The sequence below is a fragment of the Symsagittifera roscoffensis genome, chromosome 4, assembly GCF_963678635.1.
Source record: "Symsagittifera roscoffensis chromosome 4, txSymRosc1.1, whole genome shotgun sequence".
Classification (NCBI taxonomy): Eukaryota; Metazoa; Xenacoelomorpha; order Acoela; family Convolutidae; genus Symsagittifera; species Symsagittifera roscoffensis.
In genome coordinates, this window is record NC_087065.1 from 10,845,155 (window position 1) to 10,871,110 (window position 25,956).

At 33.7% G+C, this 25,956-nt stretch overlaps 2 protein-coding genes across 2 annotated transcripts; both read right to left on the reverse strand.

The window, feature by feature from the left end:
• Nucleotides 1–277: 277 nt before the first annotated feature.
• Nucleotides 278–2,252, reverse strand: LOC134845053 (leucine-rich repeat-containing protein 51-like; the record flags this gene model as incomplete). Its single annotated transcript, XM_063861895.1, is given in 2 exon segments — nt 278–519; nt 1,917–2,252. Coding segments are annotated over 2 exon segments (375 nt in total), but the record flags the coding sequence as incomplete, so codon positions are not given.
• Nucleotides 2,253–15,223: 12,971 nt separating this feature from the next.
• LOC134843946 (F-actin-monooxygenase MICAL3-like) lies at nt 15,224–25,950 on the reverse strand. Its single transcript, XM_063860312.1, has 5 exons — nt 25,846–25,950; nt 25,101–25,290; nt 17,149–18,228; nt 15,804–16,956; nt 15,224–15,437 (listed from the first exon to the last, which is right to left on the reverse strand). Exons 2-5 carry the CDS (start codon nt 25,231–25,233, stop codon nt 15,233–15,235), a joined length of 2,571 nt encoding a protein of 856 aa, XP_063716382.1. The 5' UTR covers nt 25,234–25,290; nt 25,846–25,950; the 3' UTR covers nt 15,224–15,232.
• Between the last annotated feature and the right edge of the window lie 6 nt (nt 25,951–25,956).

A 25,956-nucleotide genomic window follows, 5' to 3' on the forward strand; every position in this document is an offset into this window, starting at 1 on the left:
CCACCACCACCTCACATTGCAAGGTTGCGTATGAAGACCAAATATGTTTTTACGGCACAATTAGTCTGAATGTCAAATTTTGTAACAATCCGAAATCCGATAAGGTGAACAGAAAAATTACTCTAAGAAATTAGCAGGCGGGGGGGGGGGGGGTGGGAGGAGAAAGAGCCCAACATATTTAGTCTTCAAATTTAACCTTGTAAAACTCCTGATTACACCACCAAATTGATACTAATGTGAGGTAGGGGATGGGAAAAAGAGTTAGTTCTAGACTAACAGAAGGTATCTTTCGGATGGCGTTGAAGGAGAGGTCAAGTTTGGTGAGACCAGAGGGCTGCAGGACTACTGCAGACAGTGCACTGAACAGTCCCCCCACGTCAGTGAGCTGGTTGTTGTTCAGCTTCACCGCTTTCACAGCCACTTTCTTCTCCTCCTCCCCCTCCTTGTTGTCACTACTGTTGTTGTTGTTGTTTGTTTTGGGTTTGGGACCAGAGCGAGGCACGAACTTGGTAGCGAGTTCTTAATAAATATGCAGATATTTTTAAACTTTTTTTGGAAAATAACAAAATAAATTAATGCTAAATGTAATTTTACAGATATCTGCCATCAGGGGCGGATTAAGGGGGGGGGGCATTAATTGGTATTTTATTGGCTCCAATCATTGATGATTTTTTTTTGAAATCTGCCCCCTTCCTCTCGAAAAAATCTTAGATCCGCCCCTGTCTGCGATATAGAAAAGCCAGACAGTTGGCTTCGACATATTAATATAAGCTTTTTAGAAAACAGGGAAAACAAACACAAGCGAACAATTTAGTACAAATTAACAAATAATAAGTCGTTAATTATACAAGATTTTTCAAAATGTGCCGAAAAAAGGCTCTTTTCTAGTTTCCCACCCACCCATCCCCCCCCCCTTAGTAAAATTACAAAAAAGCTGTTCAAAAATTGTTCACATGACATTTGTATGTAACGAAATGTTGAAAAAACTGTTCACCTGTTCACGCTGACACGTTTTGATGCAGTTTCCAACATGAAAAGTCATTTTAAATTGACTTGTATATATTGAATTTCAGAAAAAGTCAAAGGGGGGGGGGGTAATTGGAAAAGAGCCGAAAAAAAAACAATCACGCCGCCTTTAACACAAACATTTAAACTTTTTCTCATTACCACCTTCAGTCTTTTACCCTCGCCAGATAAAATAATGATAGAATAATTCGGTGCTGTCATCATTAATTTTACTAGATAATACATGAAGCCAAACTGTTTCTGACATAGAATAATTCAATCAAATGTCAATTTTCACGAGAAATGGGCACTTGAAGAGTTTAAGGGGGGACGATAAAAAACCTACATGGAGTCTATATTTTTAATTTAACACAATTGATCCACGAGGGAAAGAACAAATATAAACAGACAATTTTTTAAACTCTTTTAACAAGGAAGCTTTGCCGTGCCCCTGAAAAAGATTTTCATGCTAATTTTTGTTGTTTTTCTATCCAGAGTAAAAACTATTTTTATCTCAACTCAAGCAACGAGGCACGGACCTTTCGAGTGAGAGGCGGAGGCTTATCTATTTCACCATAGCTGACTTAATTAGTTGTATGTTTTTTAAGTAGTTGTCGCTGCTTGGAATTAGGGTAGGGCGAGGATTGAAAAACATGAAGTGCATTAGGCTCTTTTTCCTCCCCCCCCCCCCACCTCACACAAACATTTTATGGTCTAACTAGTGGTTTTAAAAGGTTAATTATGAAAACCAAATATGTTTGTTATGGCCTAATCAGTCTGCATGTCAATTTTCATGACAATCGGACAAAGTGAACAGAAATTTCACTTTGGGAAAGGAAAAAGAGCCGAGCTTTATTTTACTGAACCCACTTGTTTGGATCATATAAATGTTATCTCAAAGTAATACTAACCAGGCAGTTTTTCTGAGGTTATCTCTCTGAACGAATAATCTATCCCAATCTCATTTGACACAGGTGTGGTCGAGTGTATGGATGATTTCTTGGAAGTCGCCACCCCATTATTAGAACCAGGTTGTACCGTCATCCTTCATAAGTTTTCAAGTTATAATATATGTTCAACTATAAACAGAACAACTAAATTGTCTTTACCATTCTTCAGTTTATAAAATTACGTTTGATGATAAAAATGCGTTTGAAAAATGAATTCGCTCGTAAGTCTTGGTTGATTGTTATTTTCTCTTGATTTTCAAATATCGTGCTTTCTGTTTTTGGAAAAACGCACGTGTATAACATACTGACCAACAATGTTTTATTTATGACAGAAAAACCAAACGGTTTTGTGCAATTGCTTGCGCAAATTCTCCGTTTCTTCGGGTCAAAAACTCAGGGGCTCTTAAGCACTGCATATTTTGGACTCGTTTTTTCATCCATTTTGGCTCTAACCTTTTTTTATCACCAAAATTAAACAATATTTCTTTCATACTCCCCCGAAGCAGAAAAATAAGAAAAATAGACATTCTCGATAACATAAGTTTTAGCTTATTGTCTAGCGATAAATTTACAAGTTTCCGCATTGTCCGATTGTTGAAAAGATTAGCCACTAAGAAAATATTGCGCAATGACAAACATATTTGGTTTTCATATTTAATCTTGTAAGACCCCTCAATATTCTAAAAAATTTGATAGCTCTTTTCCTTTTTCCCAACCAAAACTCCTATTTTTTATAAATGTTGAACGTGATATGATGGCTAAATGCGTGATGCTAAATTTCAAGGTATGAAGAACACACTTGTTCACAATGGTTAGTTTATTCATCGCCAAATTTCATTGCATTATGACAACGTTTAAATAGTCTTTCAATTATGAAATTTGGATGTGGGGGTGGGAGTGAAAAAGAGTCAACGCGATGCTTATGAGATGGAGTTGAGCTTAATTGTTCCGACTTTCGAAGAAAACGGAACATTTATGCTTGTGGTGCGTTTTTTATTCAGTCAATTTTCGGTCGGCGATCCAAATGATAATTTGTAACAAAAAAGTTTTTAATCCTGTTAAAAAAATTGACTCTCTGAAACCAAATGACGAAATTTATAACTTACCTCCAATCTAACTTATGCGGGTTTTGATGATTTTATTCATAATGCAGAAAGCGTATCGCGATTTTATTTATGCGTGGCGAATTATCACTAACAACAAAATCTTTCCAAAAAAATTAGACTAACTTATCGGTCGTATTAATTTCGTGCGACTCAAATTTTCAACCTTGATTATTTATATTGTCCAAAATTTATAGTTTTCAAAAAAAAATTTCCTAAAAATTATTCTAATATACGAGCTGTTTTATTAAGTTTATAGGAGGGCTGTGTAGAACAGGGAAAGTTAACTGTGAAGCGTAAGACCGGCTAAAAAATAAGGCACTTTCACATTTCTTGCTATCTCGCTATAATTTTCCATAGCATTTTACATGTTATTAGAGCTATTTGCGTTTTTTCTGTCAGTTATGATTAGCAAATACGAAAAGTCTAGTCAATTTAATCATAGTGGAAGTAAAAGAGTGTGAAAGAGTTCAAAGGATCCGACAGCATAGAAGACAGTAATTTTCGCAATTTATTTTTCTGCTGCTTTTAAGAATTTGTTAGGCTTGGCACTGTTCTATATGCCAGGTAATATTTTTCATCAAAACAGTTGTGAAAAAAGTTATTTAGGGTTATTTTAAAACTTATTTTTTTTCCTTGTAAATTTCAAAATTGTTGACTGCTTTAAAGTATTGACAGTTTTAGTGCTGTTAAAAAACTTGTTGATGCCAATTGTAAACGTTTTTTGCCAGTTTTTGGAGTTTTTAAGAAAAAAAATTTAAATTTTTGGTTTCACATCACTTTTAAGTTCAAAGTCTATGTCATCAAAATCATTATAATGGCAATGAAAGATCTTGAAAAAAATTTTGATTGTTTTTTCGAATAAAATTTTTTGCATCCAATTTTTATACAAAATTACTGAAAAAAGAATATCCGACCAAAAAATGGATTTGTTTTCCAAGTATTAATTTTATAAGCAACATACTTTTTCTTATAAAAATAATTGATATGTTCTAGAAAATAGTCTTACTAACCTCAGAATTATTTACATTCAATTACTGTGTTAGTAATGAACAATAGAAAAATGTTGAGTATTTCATCAAGTAAAATATTTGAATGTTAATTTGTAATTTTCAATAGACCCTTGATTTGTACACTAAAATATTTTTTTTGTAGGATTGAAGCATTACAAAATAAACGTTTGATTCTTTTCCTTTAAAAAAAAACAAATTATGATTTAGACAACAAACATTTTCGTTCTTTGAGAAAACAATTTGTCAACAGGAAAAACTTCAGTTGGTCAGAAGCGCAACAAACAGCAGAGTCCGAGACATCAGCGATATGAAGTTGCAAACAGAAATGTTCCTTTGTTTTTTTTTCTTTCATGCTATATGGTATTTCTTTTTATTTGTGAGCTCCATGACAATCAAGTTCAATAAACACAGTGAACTTTTCTGTTTGCATTTTCATGTCCCTGAGGTCTCGGACTCTGCAATTTGTTGCGCTTCTGACCAAATGCAGTTTTTCCTGTTGACAAAATGTTTTCTCAAAGAACGAAAATGTTTTCCTGCTCCACCAGCCCCCTTCTCTTCAGAGATTCAACTCACAACCCAAATGCTCCCGCTTCTTTATTACTAAATTACAAAATCCATTTCAGCCAGCCCATCCAAACAAATTTAGATGTAAAGTTTCGATAGCCCGAAAACGGTATTTCTGTTTTTTTGGTGTATTTTTTGGTACTTTTTGGTGTATTACTTTTTGGGTGCTGTTTTTAAGATTTTGCATGCGGCGCAAAAGTAATTAGCTATACAATTTTTTTAAACAATGCTTTCGTAGTGATTAAAAATCAGATTGGTCCAACCAAAAAAACCACTGGTGCGTTTTGTGGGAACCATCCGCGCTAAAACTGGTCGACAAAATTTTTGATCAATTTTCTTAAATTCGCTCTAAATTAAAGTCATAGATCCGCCCTTGACTGAACGAGCTATTGAGAACATCAGAGAAAATTTATCAAGGAAAACCCCAAATGCTGCGATCGACAGGAATTTAATGTATAAAGAAATTAGCTTACAGCAAATGAAAGTAAAAGTAAAGTTCTCCAATTCAAGCCAAAAATAAACTATAAAATCAATTTGAACAATAAAGCATTAGAACTAACAAAAAAAATGAAATATCTAGAGGTTAAATTAGACAAAACTCTCAAATACAAACAATATAATAATCACTTGATAAATCGATTGTCATCACACACAGGCAAAATTACTCACCAAAAACTGTTTTTGAGTCAGACATCTTTTTTAAAATGATGTAATGCTTACATTCAACCAGTGTTACAAAATGAAGTGCTATTATATGTTCTGGCAAATAAAATTGATTTTACAAGTGTTGAAATTTTGCAGAACAAAGTTTTTTTTAACCTACCAAAAACGGACAATCTACTAATAGTGAAAAACAAATGCAAAATATTTACTTGTAGAAAAATTCACATATATGAACTAATGAAAACGTTAGCAAAATTATTGAGAAAACAACACACTATAGGCAGCGTTTGCGACTGTATACACAGGATGAGCATGAGCCTTGCTTGTTAGGAACTATTAGGAACAGAGGGTCAAAGTCGAAGAGAAAAACTGATATCTATCAAAACAGCACAATTAGTTTCAGAATCAAAAAAATTTTAAGCTTTTTAATACAATTTGATAAATCAATTTAGTGGACATAAGGACATCAACGATCCAAAAAATTTTGGAAAAATGTTGCTTCAGTTTCGCGATCTTTATAAAAAGATAACAAAGATTTTTTGGAATTGTTCTGGTAAGTGGTGAGTGTTTTCTTTGTCGCTTTCTGCAACCAACTCAGTAGATATACAAAAGTTTTTGCGGGCTTTTTAATTTTTTTGAATTTGGACAAGCATTTTTGCGTGATAAACTTTAGATTTTATGATTTATTGATTAACATAATTATCTTTGCTCTTGAGGCGTCACTCGACAGGCTAAATGCCTTTGACTTTCTCTCAAGTGTAATTGTTTTGCATGTACTTGGAAACTAATTTATTATATGTATCTTCCCGCACTGAATTTTCATATGTAATAATCGATTGTACCGGGTTACCGACTTTAATCAATAAAATCTATTTAGATCAATTTTAATCAATTATTTCGAGTATTAGTCAATCATAATGGATTATAATTCGATCTTTATATATTTTCTGAACATTTCAACACAGTACAGTATATTCAAAGCTTAACATTTGCTTTTGGCTCGTTACACATTTAGGTAAACATGTTACAGGTAAACTGGGGGGGGGGGGGGTAAATTGGGGGAGTGGTGTATTTTTGGGGTGGTGGAGAAACTAGGGGGGGGGATAATGTGTGTGTGGGGGGGGGGGGATAATGTGTGTGTGGGGGGGGGGGGGGGGTAAACATGGGGAAGAACAAACTGGGTGGATGAAGGGGCGAAGGGGAGAAATACCTGTACGTAGAAAATGAGTGGTAGACGGATTGAACAAAAGCTAAAAAAACTGTGTAAATTTAGAATTCGAGCAAGCCGTGGGTATAGCAGAAATTTTTGAAAGTTTTACGAATTATTTTGCAAAAAACCTAGAGAACAAAATCCATTATGATCAATTTTAATGGTTTTTAAATGGATTCTTATCCATCAAATGGATTTTGTTGGAATGAGTTTTTACAAAAAAAGTCAATTATAATGACAATATACTCGCTTTCATGGTCTTAAAATCCAAATCTACTAGATTACTATGACAGTATTTTAGACAACATTTTTATTCTATTATTAATCGATTATAATCGATTTTTATCCATGAAATTTTGGTACGGGTCCTTTATTGAAGAGAGTTTATAAAGTTTCGTGTGGTATTTGTCCAAATAATGCTGGATTCCTCTTGGATTGCACGCAGACGAAGAGATAAATTTTCGGCTGTACGTGGAATTACACACATTTCTCTGAGACTGAGCACCAATCAACAGTAGGCATAGTCACTAGATGCGGGCAGACGTCAGCTAAAAGCACTCGTTATTGTTCCGTTCCGACCATTGAAAATGAGGGGGGGGGGACTTTGAATTTGGGTGCGTTTTAATTTTTTAGTGTCAAGAAAAACCAGTTTGAAATTTTTGTTTTTTGGTCTAATTTCGAACTAATTAGTAAGGTATTTAGTAATTCCAACAGCTAATTGCTTATTTAAGCTTAACTTAAGCCGTGGAGTTTTTTATTTCAATATAAGGGATAGTGGTTTTTCGTTTAGATTTTTTATCACAACATGCAGAAAAAAATGACGCCAATTTGAGAAAACATGTTTGCATTTTTTGAGAATGTGGTCGGAACATTCAGTGCCACTTGCACAGTAACCCGCTATCCTTGTTATGTTGTGATCTCTTTTGCAAAGAGACATTTTATGGCAAAATAGGAAGAGCTCATGACAAATTACAAAATCGAACATCTTAGAATCGCTGGCTGAACCAAATTGCGATAATTAGAACTACACTAGGGACCAAAAACGACTGATAACAACTAATATCTGTCGTCACCAGTGGAAACTTGTGGAAGATGTTTTAAAAATAAGTGTACGAGTTCGATGGATAATTGAAAATACAGAGGCTTCCATCAAAATCTGAACAATTCATGCGGAAATCAAACAGTTCTACACGCAAGACTTAACAACAATCAAACTTTTTCTAGTTTTTTTCTGATTCGAACTTCTGTGGCGAATATTTTGGAAATGCAGAAGAGTGCTGAAGATATATAGAAGAACATGCGCAATTTCTAGGCAATAAAAAATAGCTTCAAGTATATCACCACCACGTTACAACAGCGAGGTTGAACTGCTGTAAAATATGAATGACGAAATTGGAAAATTGAACCATTGTCATAAAAATCTGTTTGTTGTTCTACTTGGATTAAAACTTCAGATAGGAAAAATCTGGTGTTTGGAAAACTGATACTTTTTTCTAGACAATCAATCTTTTAAATGGTGAACAGTTTGGCTTCGTAGTTTTTTTTACCGTGGTTTGCTTTGAAAAAAAACTTTTTGAGCCTGAAAGATGCTAAATTCCGAACAAGTTTCCGAAAACTAAGAAAACAATTAAAAACATTTTTGTGGGATATTATATGGAAATACTAAATTTTTTTGAAACGGGCGCTATCCGGCGTCCAAGAAGAACTTCAAAATCTACCATTACTTCTATCCCCTTTTATCAGAAAAAACCAAAACAATAATTTTGATTTATCTACTTTAGGCTGTTGAAACTATTTACAAAACATCAGCAGATTATGTTTTACAAATTAGTTTCTTGAGTGTTGAGTCTGTATGCTAATTGATTTTTTTTCTAATTTTCAGGCCTCAGGCAAATTTTTTTTAGAAATTTTATGAAATAATCCCGTTTTTTGGCCAGTTTCAAAGTCACAAATTTATCAAAATCACCCGTTTTACCTACACGATCAATACAAAAAACTTGAAATTTAGGTGTTTCCGCAAGTATTAAGAACTGTAAAAGCATTGATTGAAATTGCACAAAACTGATTAATCTCATCAATACTTGCTAATTGGTTAATAAGTTAAAATCAAATACAATCAGCATTTGAATAATCATCAATAACTGTTTCGGGACAGTATTTGTTCAACTGAACAGCGAAACAGTTGCCAATAGAAAAAAAATAAAAGAACAAAACTCTTTTGACTCGTTAAACTTTTTCCCTGTTTTCAATAGCTTTACTTAGGTTCTTGCGGTAAAAAAAAATATGTACTGCTAGCAGAGCAACCGGCATTATGCAGTATGATTAATGCATGTATGGTATTTAACAATTAAATTAATGTTATCATTTGTAATTTTCTCTTGTGATTATTTATAGCGACTACTTTCTAAAATGAAAAACTCAAAATTACCATCACGAGTAAATTGATCGGTAATGGTCTGTCACAAAAGTATACATTCGCTCAGCTAAAAACATAATTATTCTTGCTATCAAAGTGTCAATCAGCTGTTGTTGTGTTTAATTTTTACACAATTCTACCGGGCTTTAAATGGAGTTTAATCGAGTTTTTTTTAACCATAAATTTTTTTTGTAAATGAAACAATAAATGAAATTTTTCTTGCAGACTCGGTTGCGTAAGAATGATTTGAGTCCACTTTTGCTTGAGTCTCTAATTGGCTACTCAGTGAAAATTCTGGATGTATTGCCTAGCTGTGCGGCCTTATCGAATTGATCCTTCTTATTTTAAGACTGTATCCAAATAATCCGGCTGTTATCTAGGTTGTTAATTAACTGTACACTTATTGGGACAATTTTGGGATTTTTTTGTCTGGGAGCAAAATGTCTTGGACAATTTTTGAATTTCGGACAGTTTTGGCCGGGACATAAATGTCTTGGATACAATTGTCCAAGCACGGTTAGGATACAGATAAACTTCAACCAATCTGCCTTTCAGCTTTTACCTTAAAAGTTTGAAAGGACAATTTCTGAAAAAAAAGAGCAACTTTTCTTGAAGGAGTACAAATTTTTCGTTAATTTTTTGTTCAGAGAAAGCTTTAGAGAACAAGGATAGCCGGTTGCCGTGCAGGTATCGCAGAAAATTGTGACAACCGCAAGAAAACATATTTTTTTTGCAAATTATTTTGTTTTTTTTCTTATTTCTTTGTTCTTTGTTTTTTCTAAGGATTTTCAAGACTAGCTAAAAAGCTTCAAATTTTTTTTCCTGGAGCTGAACTAACAGTTTACGTCTTATTCGCCTAATATAAGCCTGTTCGCTCACTTTATTTGCTCAAAACAAGACTGAAAATCAAAAACTCGACACTTCTAAGTGTTGTTTGCAATATTAGCAATTAGGCGTCTGTATAAAAAAAAACATCTAAGGTTCTGAAGAACATCTGAATGAACTTTTTTGTGCAGGCTTTCAGCAAGATGCTCTGGAGAAGGAATTGTTTTGCTGAAAAATACTTTGCTCATCGAAAAGAATGAATCAACGAGCGAAGTTCGACTCAACTAGTTTTTTATTTTAAGTGGACTCCAATTGATGGTCAAAAGATTAGGAATTGAAAAACTTGAAGTTTTAGACATAAATTGCATGAAATATTCATCAGTAGGATTTACTTAATAAATAAGTTAAGGAGGGGTAAATCGAAATTCATGCCATCGTTCCTGAAAATATTTATCCCAAAAGGACGAACAAACGTGCTTGGCCTAGGATATCACCAAACATGCTTGGCCTAATGATGCACCAATTGTAAAGCTTTCGATGGAACATCAAAAATCGACCATGAGCTCTTGCACTGATGATGGGTAAAATTTTAATTTGGGCGACAAAAACCGAACAGATTGAAAAAACTAATAAAATTTCGTTGATATTCTTTACTCTAACTAAAGTATTACAAATTTTTAATATTCAATTACTAGTCGCAGATCCTACTGAAGACACGATGAATGGGAAAAAAGCTGATATTCTTTCAAATGCAATGAAACAGATTGCTGCTCATGTTTGTTGACATCAGTCGAAAACACTCTGAAGCCAAGCAATTAGAATAAAATAACTGCCACTTATAGTTTTTGAAGTGTCTGAGTTTCTAGAAATTGACAAAACCTTGACACGGTTTTGTCATCTAAGCATAAAATTAACACACGCCGCAAAAACCAGAGCTTATGTGGATGTTGAGGAAATTTCAATAAAAAAATCAAAAATTGTCTGCCTTCTTGTTTGCGAAAGGTAAACCAATCATTGATCGTCAAAAAACACACCCAAAATTTTTATAGGGCGGCTTAACATCATTTGGACCAAGTTAACATCCTCCTCCCCAAAGCCGTTTTGGGGGGAGGATGTTAACTTGATCCCATCATTTAAAGAGTCTCAGGATCATTGATTTTTTTCCCGTCCGCGAGTAAATTTCATGAAACTGAACAAACAAAGTGCGAGGATCAATTCTGATTGAAGAAAAGAAGAAGCTGCGTTTTTGACAAAGAAATCATTGATGTTGAAAATTTTGTCTCAATATAATTCTAGTGATGTAATGAAGCGTTTTGAAAATATTTTCTATGCGGAAAACTTCAATATATTTCGAGTGATGTAATGAAACTTTTTGAAAAACTTTTCGTGGGAGTACTATTTCAAGGAACTGAAAGCTCTCAAACTATCTCATGCAGTTTCATCTGATCGTGTAAATCTACAGCTTATTGATGTTCGATCTGCAGAAAAACATTGTATGACATTTTATGCGTAAATGAATCTTGTAAACTGAAAATTCACACCCTTCTTTACATCATGAAGCAAAGAAACCAGAAGAAGTGGCACTATGATACAACAAAGCAGTAAAATAGTCACCATGGAATCAGAAAATCAAACAAGACTGCTCGTATCAGGGCGAAGCCCTGAATATTCCGACTGCCTTTTAAGGTTTTTGGAGCAGTAATAACATAAAAAAATTAAATGTGATAAAATGAAATGAAACATTTTTTTTTTCTAAAATTTGAAATTTTCTTTGAAAATCATCCCCCCACACGCCATATAAAGTACAAGAGAATACATTTCGCTCCTTGTAACAAATCAATTATGGCAAATAAGCTTCTTTCAACCAATTTGGAACGATTTCTAAGACGGATTAAATCTCCGCTTACTCGTTAATAGCGCGAATTATATCGCGCGTTAATTGTCACAAATTGGCCAAAATGGCAACCTTTACACCCCCATAACTTTACGAAAAATGATCACAGGTGAAATATCTTTTCAAATTTAAGCTCAAAACAACAAAAGGTTTTGAATGATATAAAAAATTCCGTCAAAAATGGCTAGTTAAAAAGTCGAAATTTGTCTGAAGAAAAAAAACCCACCCCGAGCACAAATGTTCCGTTACTTTCGTATCGAAAGTCCGAACAAAAACCCTGAGTGTTTGGCACTTTTTATTGAGTTCAACGGCAACCATCTTTTAATAATTGCTTAGTATGCACTTTCTACGGTTGACAAAATATGCTTTATTGAGGAGTTTGAGAGTAAGTTGGACAAAAAAACCACCATATTTTAAAAAAAAATTCAGTTTTGTTTTTGTTTCCAAAAAAAAGTTTCACTTAATTCTAAAGAAAAATTCCAAAATCAAAATGCATTGAAATTTTAAGTAGACAAATTTACAATGACATTTACAATTTATTTATTTAAATAATTAAACAGATCTAGTTTTTTGTAAACAATTTGAGTTCAGAGAAAAAAACCGGATTTAACAATTTGTAATCTATGATAACGGGACAATTTAGAATCAGTTCTAATAAAACGTTGCGTTGTGTTTTTTTTTGACAGATGAATTGCATCTGAGTTTTTATCATCATATTGTGCTGTTCAAGTTAGTACCGCTATAAGACATGATACCTCAGAGTCTGTCTATTTGATAGATTTTAACGACTTGAGATGAATAACGGAACAATTGACGGGCTATTGTTTAATTTGAGTGTTCCGGGATTCCATGTTGATTCCAGTCATGTTCCTTGATCACAATAAATAAATGCATTTTGGCCCGAAAGTCTGCAATACTTCTCGCTGTAGATGATATTAATAAAAATGCTAGCAATCCTACATGGAGTCTTGTTTTTTAGGTTGGTGAGCTTCTGCTTGGTTAGTCTCGAATAAAGTATTACTTAAAACAAAGAATTATCAGTTAAGAAATTTAAGGCAAATACAATAACAATTAGGAAATTTCAGGTCGTAGTATTGTTCTAATTAATATGCTTTTTCTAATGAAGAATCTTGATAATAAATAAGTTCTGCTGTGGACAAAAATACACATTTTACCTATCCGGTTGCAAAATTCAATTTAAAAAAATGTTGCGATGTTATTTCCAAATACGGATATTTTATAGCCCGAGCGGTATTAATTAAGCAAATACAAACCCATAAAACAATACCGTCTACTTTTTTTGCGGCTGTACATTTTACTGGATTTGAATGCTATTTGGTTTAATTTTGACAACATATCATTTCAAGATTCTATAATTTTGACTACATTTTAGATTATTTTCAATTTTATGAGATTTTGTCGGTCGCTGGACTGTTAGTCAATGATTGACTCAAAATTTACTTGCAGCGATTCAGCAATGTGATTTCCAGAATTGTCTTGAATCGAATTCTGTCTTAATTATGTTAACATATAATCAGATAATCAGATTATCTTCATTGTAAGCTTCAAAAACAGTCAAAAATTTTTGTCAAAATATATAATTTTTTTGTGGTTGAATATCATATTCAATCGGTAATTTTTATGAAGTTTCTTTGCTCTCGTTGCACTGTCAAAAAAATTTATGTTTTTTTTTGTCGTATATAAAGCTTGGGTACACTTCTTCTGAAAAAAATTCGAGCCAAAAGTACCAAATACCAAAAAAGTTTTTAAAAAAAATGAACTTCTGCCACAAAACTATAAAAGTTCGAAGTTGAAAAGTTTTCGACCGAGCAAAAAAAATTTAATAAGCAAAAAGAAAATTTTTTCTTAACCTTAATACATATATCAATTTTGCTGTTTCTTTCGACGAAAATACTAATTTATGCATTCACAAAAAAGTTAACTCAAATCGATTGTTTGTGCTGACTTCTAGTTTGGTTTCAAGTTATCTGTTAGTGTTCAATCTGAGACGCAGGTCGCGCTCATCTCAAACGTAACTGATAAATTTCACTCACTTAATAATCAAGATCATAATTTGTTTCTTTTCATTATCATGATTGTTTTTTTTGCTCCCGGGTTGAGCTTACATTAAAAACTAGCGATAAAAAAGTAAAAAAAAATGATGTCCATTGCCTCAATTGCAAATTTTATTGATAAACTATTGCTAATTTGGCTTGTTTTTAGCGATGAAACAGCAATAAAAAAACCTATCACCTATCAAAATGAGCAAAAGTAGTTTTCTAACAGGGATTCGCTCCCCCAACCTTCATCTTTGTAAAAATGTCTGCTACCTCTACGCTATCAATCTTTAGGTATACTCAACTTGAAGGGCTTATCAAGTAAAATTCCCTGTTGAAAACTTCTAGAATGAGTTAAAATTTCTTAAGTTTTAGCGATGATTTTCTACGGAACCATTACTGAAAAAGCTCTGAAATATCGCAAATTTAGCTATGTAAAAAAAACTGAATTATAGATGAATCAGCGCTGGAAAATAGAAATCACTGGGAGGTACAACTATGATAGAGCGGTCCCACGAAAAAACAATTATGATAGACGGGTCCCGCATGCATTTCGCATGGTATAATTTTGACAACTAATTGGTGTATAAATTATTAAATTCAAAAATTTTGCGAAATATGTTGAGTCGGAAGTTTTTCAGATTCATAATTGTAATAAATTCATTGTTTATATCAAGAAATTTGCTCGCTTTTGTTTATTTTACTGTTCAACAAACCTAATTGGGTTATCTTTTTTGTCATCAAAACTCAAATCTGGCGTTTTTTTCGAACTTTTCTCTTTCAAATGGTGAGGGCGAAACTTTACGAAGTAACAAAACTTGAAATTTGTTTGACTACGACATCTTTCTGAATCATAATTATTCAAAAATTTGGGACCTCTAGGTGTCTTATTTTCAAGGGACTTGGTTATTTTCAAGGGACCACTCTATCATAGAAGTACCCACTGGGATATTACAAAAAAGCGATAATTAACGGTGGGACTTCAACCCTGGCTTTTATCAACGTTTAATCCATGTTTTTACGATTTTTATTATGACAAAAATATATATGATTTCAATTATAATTTTCATATCTGTGTTGGTTGTTATCAGAATAGTGATCATTATTACTGCTGTTATTCGTTTATCATAGTTTTTATCGATACTAATCCTACTAGATACTAAGTTTGAAGGTAATGGGCGCTACATTGAGGCATTTATTTGTCCGAACTGTGTTCCAGAAATACCATTAAATGAAGTTATGGACATGATTTTTAACAATTCTCAGACGACAAAAATTTCAGCAAAAAAAGATCGGTTAAGGGATCTTAGTCAGCTTGGAAATTTTTTGGTTGACCTGATTGCTTGTTAATATCTTTGATTTTTTGATAAAAAAAACATCCCCTTGCAACAACTTCGCTCAGTATGAATGTTTATAACGAATGTTTATGAAAACGATTGACAATTGAAGAAGCGAATTGTATAAAATCAGTAAATTAAGAAAATGTTTACTTTAAAATAGTGTCTTTAAAGCGACTACACAACTTGTTATGTTCAAACTACGTCTTTGATTTTTCTAAAAATGTTGAGTACTGAGAAGTCAGAAGTGGCCACCTCTGTGTGTTCCCTATTCAGACTCAGTTGGGGGAGGGAGGTGCTGTGTTTGACCCCCCGACTGCTGTTGTTGTTTCCGTCGTCCCGCATCAGATTCCGAACATCTCTCGGTTTCACAATAGGTAGTGCAGTTAGTGTTTTGTACCTAGAAATGGAAGTGTATAACTTTATGGAAAATGATTTTCTCTAAAAAGGATTTTAAAATTATGATTCATTATTGTCACCTTGGACAACGAGTATTTTGTACAATTACAGGTAATGATTTCAAATTAGCATGTTTTTAGGTAGCGAAGAACGTCTACCTCGGTTTTATTGTGTCGAAAGTTTAAATGGCACAACTTCGTTGGAGTTTTTTTGACGAGTAAAAACTCATTGGCAATCAAAAACTTTGATTTAGTTCTCAAAAAGGAAATTAATTTCCGCTGTTGACAATTACCGCGAAAAAAAAACAACAATAATAATTGTAGAACTAATAATTTCTGAGCCACAAATTTTACAGATTAAAACTAGCCTCGTGGCAGGATCAATTGAGAAAGCGCCATCGAATGACCTGACGGCACTGGACTGCAGGTTCTTCAGGAATAAATAGAGCGACTCCTGAAGAGCTAAGGACAACAGCGGCTGCTGCGGAATGGTCGAGTAAATTTTCAGAACCCAGGCGGCGTCGAACACACTCATAAACCCTTTGGCCAACCCGGACCCTGTTTTCCAAAAAGGGTGGATCAAACTGTCCCCCACCAGAAATATAAACAACTTATGGCCTCCAGATTCGAGAATTTTACCCGCGTGGTTGGCCGCAACATTTGGCGTGCAGTAAAATAAAGACACGTCTGGCTTGTGATGTTTATTTTTGGCCATTTTCAGTGGGTAGAATTGCCCATGAGTTGCGTAATTTGCAGAAGCGGTTGCGTAATCTGCTAGAGCATCAAAATCGATATTTTCGACATTGGTCGATTTGAGTTTGTTGTCGGCATAATACTTCTTTAAAGCACCGCATTGTTTAAGAATAAAGGGATTTGCAGTCATTATGAAATACAACTTATCTAAGTCGTAATGCATGACAGTTTGGTGAAAGAACCCTTTTTCAATAGCTTGCTTAACATCGTGAATATAACCATCATTCGACTTCGAGCTTCTAGAAGTTTCTATTGTTATCGTTTCAGGAACTTTTCTCGGCACATTTTTCGGTTTTATGAAATTGGCTGTAATTCCGAAGCCGGCTTGAAGAGATTTCTTGTCACATTGTTTTTCGCTGAAAAGACCGTTTGGTAAAGCAACATTTTGACCGCTGGCACATACCAAAACATGCACGGGAAACTGATTCAAATCAAATTTTTCATTTAACGAACTTAAGTTGTTTTTGTTGAGTTTGAACCAGCATGAAAACTTGTTCGTAACTGATTCGTTAGGATAAAAAATGCCTCTGAATTCAACGTTGGTTACTATGGTAATGCCCAAAAGAAGGGCTATTTTCAGCAGCACAATTTGGGTCGTAGCAATTGGGTAAACGTTTTCAACTGAGTTGGGGTTTCGGATAGCGGAGAATTTTCCCCCAAGGAAGTTAGCCCCAAGTGAAAGCATGTCTTCGATGACGAAGTTCCATAAATAGATGCAATTCGTTCGAGAGAAGTCGGATCGTTTTTCAACCAAGACAACACGAGCACCTGGAAACCAAGCTCAATTTGATCAGTCTTTAACCTTTAACTATTGTTTCTAGATTAATTTGAACAATCCTTGCATCGAAACTGGGAAATTAAGATTGGTTAATATTTCAAATAATCGAAAAGTGCTTTGAAAAAGTTTGACTGCTAAAAAAATTCGGTAATTTATGCAATCTCAAATAAAATTTAACTTACCTAAGCAAGCACATTCGATGGCAGCCCTCAAGCCACAAGGCCCAGCCCCAATCACCACAACTTTCTTCAACCAGCATACGTTCTGCTTATCATACACTATGTTTTTCAGCTTATCATTCAGACATTTGGACACATTCGCAAAAGTTTTCGACTCTGCGAGCAGCTTCGAACCCAAATTTCGGAATGTTTTGGAACGACTCAAAGCCGCATCTACATCGCAAATTTTAGTCAGTTGTTTGAAAGTGAGTAAAATTTCTGCAAGTTCTGTAGAACTTGCAAATTGATTGAAAAGCTGCAAAACTGATTTTTGTTTCCTGATTTCCTTCCACGAAAAATGTTCACTCATGTTCGAAACTTCGTCAAATTGGTCCAAATTTTCATCCAAATTAAATGTTTCTTCAGGCTGCAAAGTCAGACTGTCATCTAATGAAGAAAACTCATTTTTCTTCGTTTCACCAGATGTGTTTGATTCAAGATGCTCACAACGAGCGTTTGATTTTTCGCTGCGTTCAGAATGTAAAGCACTGGTGTTTTCGTCCAAAAAACCATCAGAATTGACAGCCAATTTTTGCGGAGGCCTATAATATTTGTTTTTATTCACATGACCACTATTGTAACTGCTGAAACCTTCAGTAGAAACTGAAAAAGAAGCGGTGACGTCACGGTTTTCTGTTTTTCTAGACGTGAGTTGAAGAGGATAATTTTCGGACTGCGTTGATTCGTAGTTCTCGCCTGTCGGCGATTCTAGAATTCTCGGCGTCGCAAGTCGTGGAATGTTATACGAGAGCGATTTTAACTTCTCTAAGTTTCGCATAGAAGTGCAACTGCTTACAGACGAAAGCGTTATCTCTACCGGTTCACTGACAACATTGTTACGTTTGTGTTTCAGTCTAGGAGTTCTAGGTCTTTTAGTCTTTCGTCGGCTAGTTGAACGCGGGTCCAAGTGAGTGCCAGTTACGTGTGTTCTCTCTGTTTGGCTGAAGTCGCTGCCATGCTCTTGGTGTGCATTTTCGTTGGCTGATGATTTAGCCGAACCTGGTGGTGACTCGTAGCTCTTGGAGACAAAAACTTGTGCTCGACCTGATAAAAATAAACAAATTGATCTAATATCATAAATCAAATTAAAGCTCTGGCAGAAGTTCTATATATATTTTGCTCAAATAAAACACTTAATAAAAACAAAGAAAGTAAAACAAAACAAGTAAAAAATGGGAAGACTTAGTTATTTTTTGCGTAATTTACATGCTACTCAATTTATCGATATCTTCTGCTAGAAAAAAGGTGCAGCCTATGCACAAAAACGTGAAAATCTAACCCAACTTATTGTAAAAAAAATAAGAGAAAACTTCGACGAGAATTGAGTCAAAATAGTTAGGAAACTCAGCAAACTATTTAGAACCCCTCATCTTCGGCAAAAACAATGAACACACCTTGGAATATTTTGGTTCATGTAATAGATAAAAAGCCTAACTATGAAATCAGTTTTGGCTGTTGAAGACCTTTGCTTGCGATAAGTGATATTAAAAGCTATGCAAAAAATGTTAAAACAAAAACTCTAAAACAAGACTTTTATTTGCTTCACAGGAGACGTTTTTTTTTTGAATAGTTTAACATTAAAAATACGTAGTTTGACGTAATTGACGTAGCTTTACTAAATTAGCGTAGTTTTAAAAGTGTTAAAAGGTCGTCCTGATAAAGAAATCTGAAAAATTCGGAAAAACTGAACTAGCTAATAATTCGCTTAATGAAAAAAATCTGTTTTTTTTGTGATTAATGTTAGTTTTTCTATACTAATTATTATTGCGCCATGATAAAACAAAACAACGTATCGAATGAAATTATTGCAATAAAATATTTAACAGAAAACGATATCACCAAATTGATTTGAGGTTTTTGTAATGTTTTATCCATCATCTTTTTTGAACAGCCTGAAGATTTCAATGTTCGACTAATTGTTGTTTTCAGCTCTGACAAAAGCCCAAATATGCAAATCTACTCAAATTTCAGGTTTACTAATTTTTGTCTTTTTGAATCAAACCAACCTCCGGCCTTGAAAACGACCAAATAAAAGTCTTCCATCTCAATATCTAATTGTTCCAACTTTCGAAGAAAGTGACGGAATATTTGGGCTCGGGGTGGTTTTATTTCTTCAAACAAATATCGACCCTAGCCATTTTGACAAAGTTTATTTATATCAGTCAACAGGTATTGTTGTCTTGAGCTCAAAATAAAAAAAAAGATATTTTATCTGTGATTTTTTTTTGTAATCTTATGGGAATTTAAAAGACGACAATTTGGCCGATTAGGGATAATTATTTCATGCTATTAACGCATAAGCGGAGATTTAATCCGTCTTAGAAATCGTTCCAAACTGAGCTGAGGCATGCTATAGGGTCTATGTAACACTTTGCTATATGCTATATGTATCACTTTGTACTTAAAAAAACTTGCGACTTGATGATTTTCACAAACAAAATTCTGAAAAAAATTGATTTTTATAAGACCAACAGTACTACGTAGACATTAAAGCGCAGTCGGAACTTTCAGGGCTTGCCAGTCTTCAAACAAAATTTCAGAAAATTGAAATAAACTTTGTACTGTGCTTGCCAAGTTTAATTCATTATGATTACAAATATTCTTCAGCTTTGGTTGACATATTTTTACGGTGCAAAAATATCTCCATAAAAATAAGTTTTTCTTCAATTACGAGTAGATGTTAAATTGAAAATCCAACAAAAGAACAAAATTATTCTCCGGCCGCATGAGCATTCATTTTTGAAAAAATGTGTCGATTTTATATTTGACAATGCTCTGTTAATTATTCTTCAGAAAGAAAGAATTTAACACTATGTTTTTCAGCTTATCATTCAGACATTTGGACACATTCGCAAACGTTTTCGGCTCTGCGAGCAACTTTGAACCCAAATTTCGAAATGTTTTGGAACGACTGAAAGCCGCATCTCTATCGCAAATTTTAGTCAGTTGTTTGAAAGTGAGTAAAATTTATGCAAGTTCTGTAGAATTTGCAAATTGATTGAAAAGTTGCAAAACTGATTTTTGTTTCCTGATTTCCTGCCACGAAAAATGTTCACTCATGTTCGAAACTTCGTCAAATTGGTCCAAATTTTCATCCAAATTAAATGTTTCTTCAGGCTGCAAAGTCAGACTGTCATCTAATGAAGAAAAATCATTTTTCTTCGTTTCACCAGATGTGTTTGATTCAAGATGCTCAAAACGAGCGTTGGATTTTTCGCTGCGTTCAGAATGTAAAGCACTGTTGTTTTCGTCCAAAAAACCATCAGAATTGACAGCCAATTTTTGCGGAGGCTTATAATTTTTATTTTTATTCACATGACCACTATTGTAACTGCTGAAACCTTCAGTAGAAACTGAAAAAGAAGCGGGGACGTCACGGTTTTCTGTTTTTTTTAGACGTGAGTTGAAGAAGATATTTTTTGGACTATGTTGATTCGTAAATTTCGCCTGTCGGCGATTCTAGAATTCTGGGCGTCGCAAGTCGTGGAATGTTATACGAGAGCGATTTCAACTTCTCTAAGTTTCGCATAGAAGTGCAACTGCTTACAGACGAAAGCGTTCTTTCTACCGGTTCACTGAAAACATTGTTACGTTTGTGTTTCAGTCTAGGAGTTCTAGGTCTTTTAGTCTTTCGTCGGCTAGTTGAACGCGGGTCCAAGTGAGTGCCAGTTAAGTGTGTTCTCTCTGTTTGGCTGAAGTCGCTGCCATGCTCTTGGTGTGCATTTTCGTTGGCTGATGATTTAGCCGAACCTGGTGGTGACTCGTAGCTCTTGGGGACAAAAACTTGCGCTCGACCTGATAAAAATAAATAAATTGATCAAATATCATAAAGCAAATTAAAGCTCTTGCAGAAGTTCTATGTAAATTTTGCTCATATAAAAACACTTAATAAAAATAAAAAAAAAGTAAAAAATGGGAAGACTTAGTTATTTTTTCCGTAATTTAAATGCTACTCAATTTATTGATTTCTTCTGCAAGAAAAAAGATGCGGTCTATGCCCAAAAACGTGAAGATCTAACCCAACTTATTTTTTTTAAAAAATAAGAGAAAACTTCGAGGAGAATTGAGTCAAAATAGTTAGGAAACTCAGCAAACTATTTAGAACCCCTCATCTTTGGCAAAAACAATGAACACACCTTGGAATATTTTGGTTCATGTAATAGGTAAAAAGCCTAACTATGAAATCAGTTTTGGCTGTTGAAGAACTTTGCTTGCGATAAGTGATATTAAAAGCTATGCAAAAAATGTTAAAACAAAAACTCTAAAACAAGACTTTTATTTGCTTCACAGGAGACGTTTTATTTTTGAATAGTTTAACATTAAAAATACGTAGTTTGACGTAATTGACGTAGCTTTACTAAATTAGCGTAGTTTTAAAAGTGTTAAAAGGTCGTCCTGATAAAGAAATCTGAAAAATTCGGAAAAACTGAACTAGCTAATAATTCGCTTAAAGAAAAAAATCTTTTTTTTTTGTGATTAATGTTAGTTTTTCTATACTAATTATTATTGCGCCATGATAAAACAAAACAACTTATTGAATGAAATTATTGCAATAAAATATTTAACAGAAAACGAAATCACCAAATTGATTTGAGGTTTTTGTAATGTTTTATCCATCATCTTTTTTGAACAACCTGAAGATTTCAATGTTCGACTAATTGTTGTTTTCAGCTCTGACAAAAACCCAAATATGCAAATCTATTCAAATTTCAGGTTTTACTAATTTTTGTCTTTTTAAATCAAACCAGCCTCCGGCCTTGAAAACGACCAAATAAAAGTCTTCCATCTCAATATCTAATTGTTCCAACTTTCGAAGAAAGTGACGGAATATTTCGGCTCGGGGTGGTTTTATTTCTTCAAACAAATATCGACCCTAGCCATTTTGACAAGGTTTATTTATATCAGTCAACAGGTATTGTTGTCTTGAGCTCAAAATATAAAAAAAGATATTTCATCTGTGATTTATTTGTAATCTTATGGGAATTTAAAAGATGACAGTTTGGCCGATTAGGGATAAATATTTCGTGCTATTAACGCATAAGCGGAGATTTAATCCGTCTTAGAAATCGATCCAAACTGAGCTGAGGCATGCTATAGGGTCTATGGAACACTTTGCTATATGCTATATGTATCACTTTGTACTAAACAAAACTTGCGACTTGATGATTTTCACAAACAAAATTCTGAAAAAAATTGATTTTTATAAGACCAACAGTACTACGTGGACATTAAAGCGCAGTCCAGTCGGAACTTTCAGGGCTTGCCAGTCTTCAAACAAAATTTCAGAAAATTGAAATAAACTTTCTACTGTGCTTGCCAAGTTTTTTTCATTATGATTAAAAATATTCTTCAGCTTTGGTTGACATATTTTTACGGTGCAAAAATATCTCCATAGAAATAAGTTTTTCTTCAATTACGAGTAGATGTTAAATTGAAAATCCAACAAAAGAACAAAATTATTCTCCGGCCGCATGAGCATTCATTTTTGAAAAAATGTGTCGATTTTATATTTGACAATGCTCTGTTAAATATTCTTCAGAAAGAAAGATTTTAACAATTGTTTATCTACGTTACCACACAGACTCGCCAAAGAAAGTTGAAAAAAAATTTTCCACTCTTGAACCAATCAAGGATTTAAAAACGTTTAAAGTGTGTTTCAGTAATTGAAACAAAGCTAAGAGGTTGAATTTCATTTCAAATAATGGTAGAGCGAGCAAGCAAGACAATTTGCAACAAGTTCACTTTACTCAAATACCTTAGTTAAATTATTTTAGTTTGATTTTTAGATTTGTTAAAAATATATTGTTCCCACTTTCGAACAAAATGAGGAAAATATATGCCCGGGGTGTTTTTTTATTCAGACCAATTTTATAGACATCTACTGCCTGCGTATGAGTATCGATCCGGTAATATTGTGATTGCCAAGCGAACAAGCGAGTATGCCTGCACTTGACTACTGGGCTGATTTACTGATGGGTTAAAGTTTTTATACTGTGTTTCAATACGCGAATTATTTATTATTGGCAAATTATCCGCACTCGTAATAGTTCAAAAATGATTGAGGCAATTTAATTGGTAGTATTAATTTTAGCACATTGACATCATCAGCCTAAAAATAGTAGTTTGTCAATATTTCATACACTAAAAACGATTCGAGACCACTATGGGCAGTCGAAACACTCAAGGCTTTACCCTGATACGAGCAGTCTTGTTAACTCTTGTTTGGACTTGAGTTTGCACTTCTTTCCGTCTCCCCAAACTTTACGTCTCTCCACGAGAAAAAAAATACAAAAGATGCTTTGTTTATTCTAACTTGTTTTAATTTTTTTCCGACTTTCGATACGAAAGTAACGGAATATTTGTGCTCGGGGTGGGTTTTTTTTTCTTCAGACAAATTTCGACTTTTAACTAGCCAATTTTGACGGAACTTTTAAATTATTCGAAAGTATTGTTCTCCTGAGCTCAAATTTGAAAAAATATTTCACCTGTGATCAGTTTTCATAAAGTTACGGGGTTTTAAAGATTACCATTTTGGCCAATTTGGGACAATTAACGCGCGATATTTTTCGCGTTATTAACGCGTAAGCGGAGAGTTAATCCGTCATAGAAATCTATTCAAATTGGTTGAAAGAACCTTATTTGCCATAATTGATTTGTTTCAAGGAGCGAATTCTATCCTTTTGTACTTTGTATGGCGTGTGGGGTGATGATTTTCATTAAAAAATTTCAAATTTCAGAATTTTTTTTTTCATTTTGTTTTGTTTCATTTAATTTTTGAATGTCATTACTGCTCCATAAACCTTAAAAGGCAGTCGGATACAAGCAGTCTTTTTCAATTTAATGCTTTTTGCTTGACACAGCAAAAGAAAATTCCTAATTTCAACTTTTAGTTCAGGATCCATGATAGATCGGCAGATAAAGTTCTAATGCTTAAGCGTTTTTTTTCGGCCTGATAAAAAAGTATGAATTGACATAAGAAACATAAGAAGCAAGCTGAAAACGTGTTGGTTTTCGTTATTTCCGTCTTTTTGCTTTTCTGTTATCTCGCCAAAAGTTAAAAAAGTAATGCACCAACTAACTTGAAATGTTTGTTGCCAATTTAAATTTTTTTAGAATAATTTGTAAAAGTGATACTCACCGCAAAAATGACAAAATAAGGATAGCAAGAAACAACAGTATTTTTATGTATGAAATACAACCAACTATTGTTTCTTACTATCTTTATTATGTGAATTTTGATCTCTGTATCACATACTATTGCCTTTAAATATCTGATTTAACCATATGTTTTCAAAACAGATGGCGCATTACTTTTTAAATTCAGGGAGAGAACAGAATAGCAAAAAGATGGATTTAGCAGAAATCAACAATTTTCAAATTTGCTGGTAAAATTTTTTTGTCATATCTTTTCATATCTCAATAGATCTGGATAGTCTCTGAGCATCCCTTTCTATCAGGGATTTTACACCAAATCTTAAAAATAGGAATAGTCGTTTGCTGTGCAAGTAGCACAAACTATTGCAACTACGGGCATTTTTGCAAACAAGACTGAAAACTAAACAAATTTTAATTCCCAAATTTAAAATATTTTGTTGGAGCAATCTTTGTCAATTTTCATTTGCAGAGAAAAGTGTGAGACGAAAGCTGAGCTGCCGAAAAAATGAGCAAAATGTTTTTAGAATCGCAATCAAAAGAGCTTGAATATAATTCCAAATTTTACCCTCCAAGTTTTCATAACACTACCTGACATTCGGCAGAAAAAATCCTTCTACGTCTTCGCCCTGAATGAGTAGCCGAAAGAACAAAATGCAAAAATCATGTTGAGGCGAAAAAAAAGAATGAAAATAAGCTGCGCTTACAACCGGTTGGTCATAATTGCTTCGATAAGCTAGTTCCAATTCATAAGGCAGCCCAACCTGTTATTGCGGGAAGTTGTTTGAGGATGCGGTTGATGCGGTCGTGCAGCTCAGCTAAAGACTCCTTTGAGTACTGGTCATCATCACCCGGGTCCACTCCCCCCTGAGTGTCGCCACTTTTGCTGGTCGGCATCAGAATCGGATCAACCCGCCTATCCTTGCGCACATGAGCCCTCTCCTTTTTCTAAAGCTGTAAAAAAAGCCATTTCAAAAATTGTACTTTCAGTTCACAGCCGGCACTCTATGAAAAGTAAGGCTTTGTAGTTATGGGTAATCAAGCTCAAAATGTGAAAATATGAGTAATTTTTTAAAAATCTTTTCAAGTCTTGATGATTTGAAGCAGGAACAAACCCGATTAAAAATTTTATAAGTCTCCATTTCACAGTCCCTTTATAAAAAATTCATTGAAGTTATGGGTAATCCAGTTCAAAAGGTGCATAATTTTTCTTTTTCATCTCAAGGTTTGATTTGAATCGTTTTTCTTCGTAATTGATTTTTCTGCAATCATTGCATTTGAAACCTAATCTCGAACTGGCTAATTAATAAAGAAGGAAAATAAATATAGATGACATAATAATGTAACAATTTTTGTTTTCATGATAAAATGAGACACTTACTTATTCAAAATTTGAAATTTCATGGCAGAAATTACAGTTAATTTTGGTTACTCTGGCTGTTTCTTAGTCATATTTATGTTTTGTCCAAACTTGGTCTTGATAGCAGTTTAGATTATTTCATTACTTACCTTGAGTGACTGACTTATAATGGCGAGAGGTGAAATCGGTTAGCAATTTTTTTTCCAAGAAACCGTCTCTTTAATATACTAACTGGCTATTTAAAGGAGGAAAACTGTAAA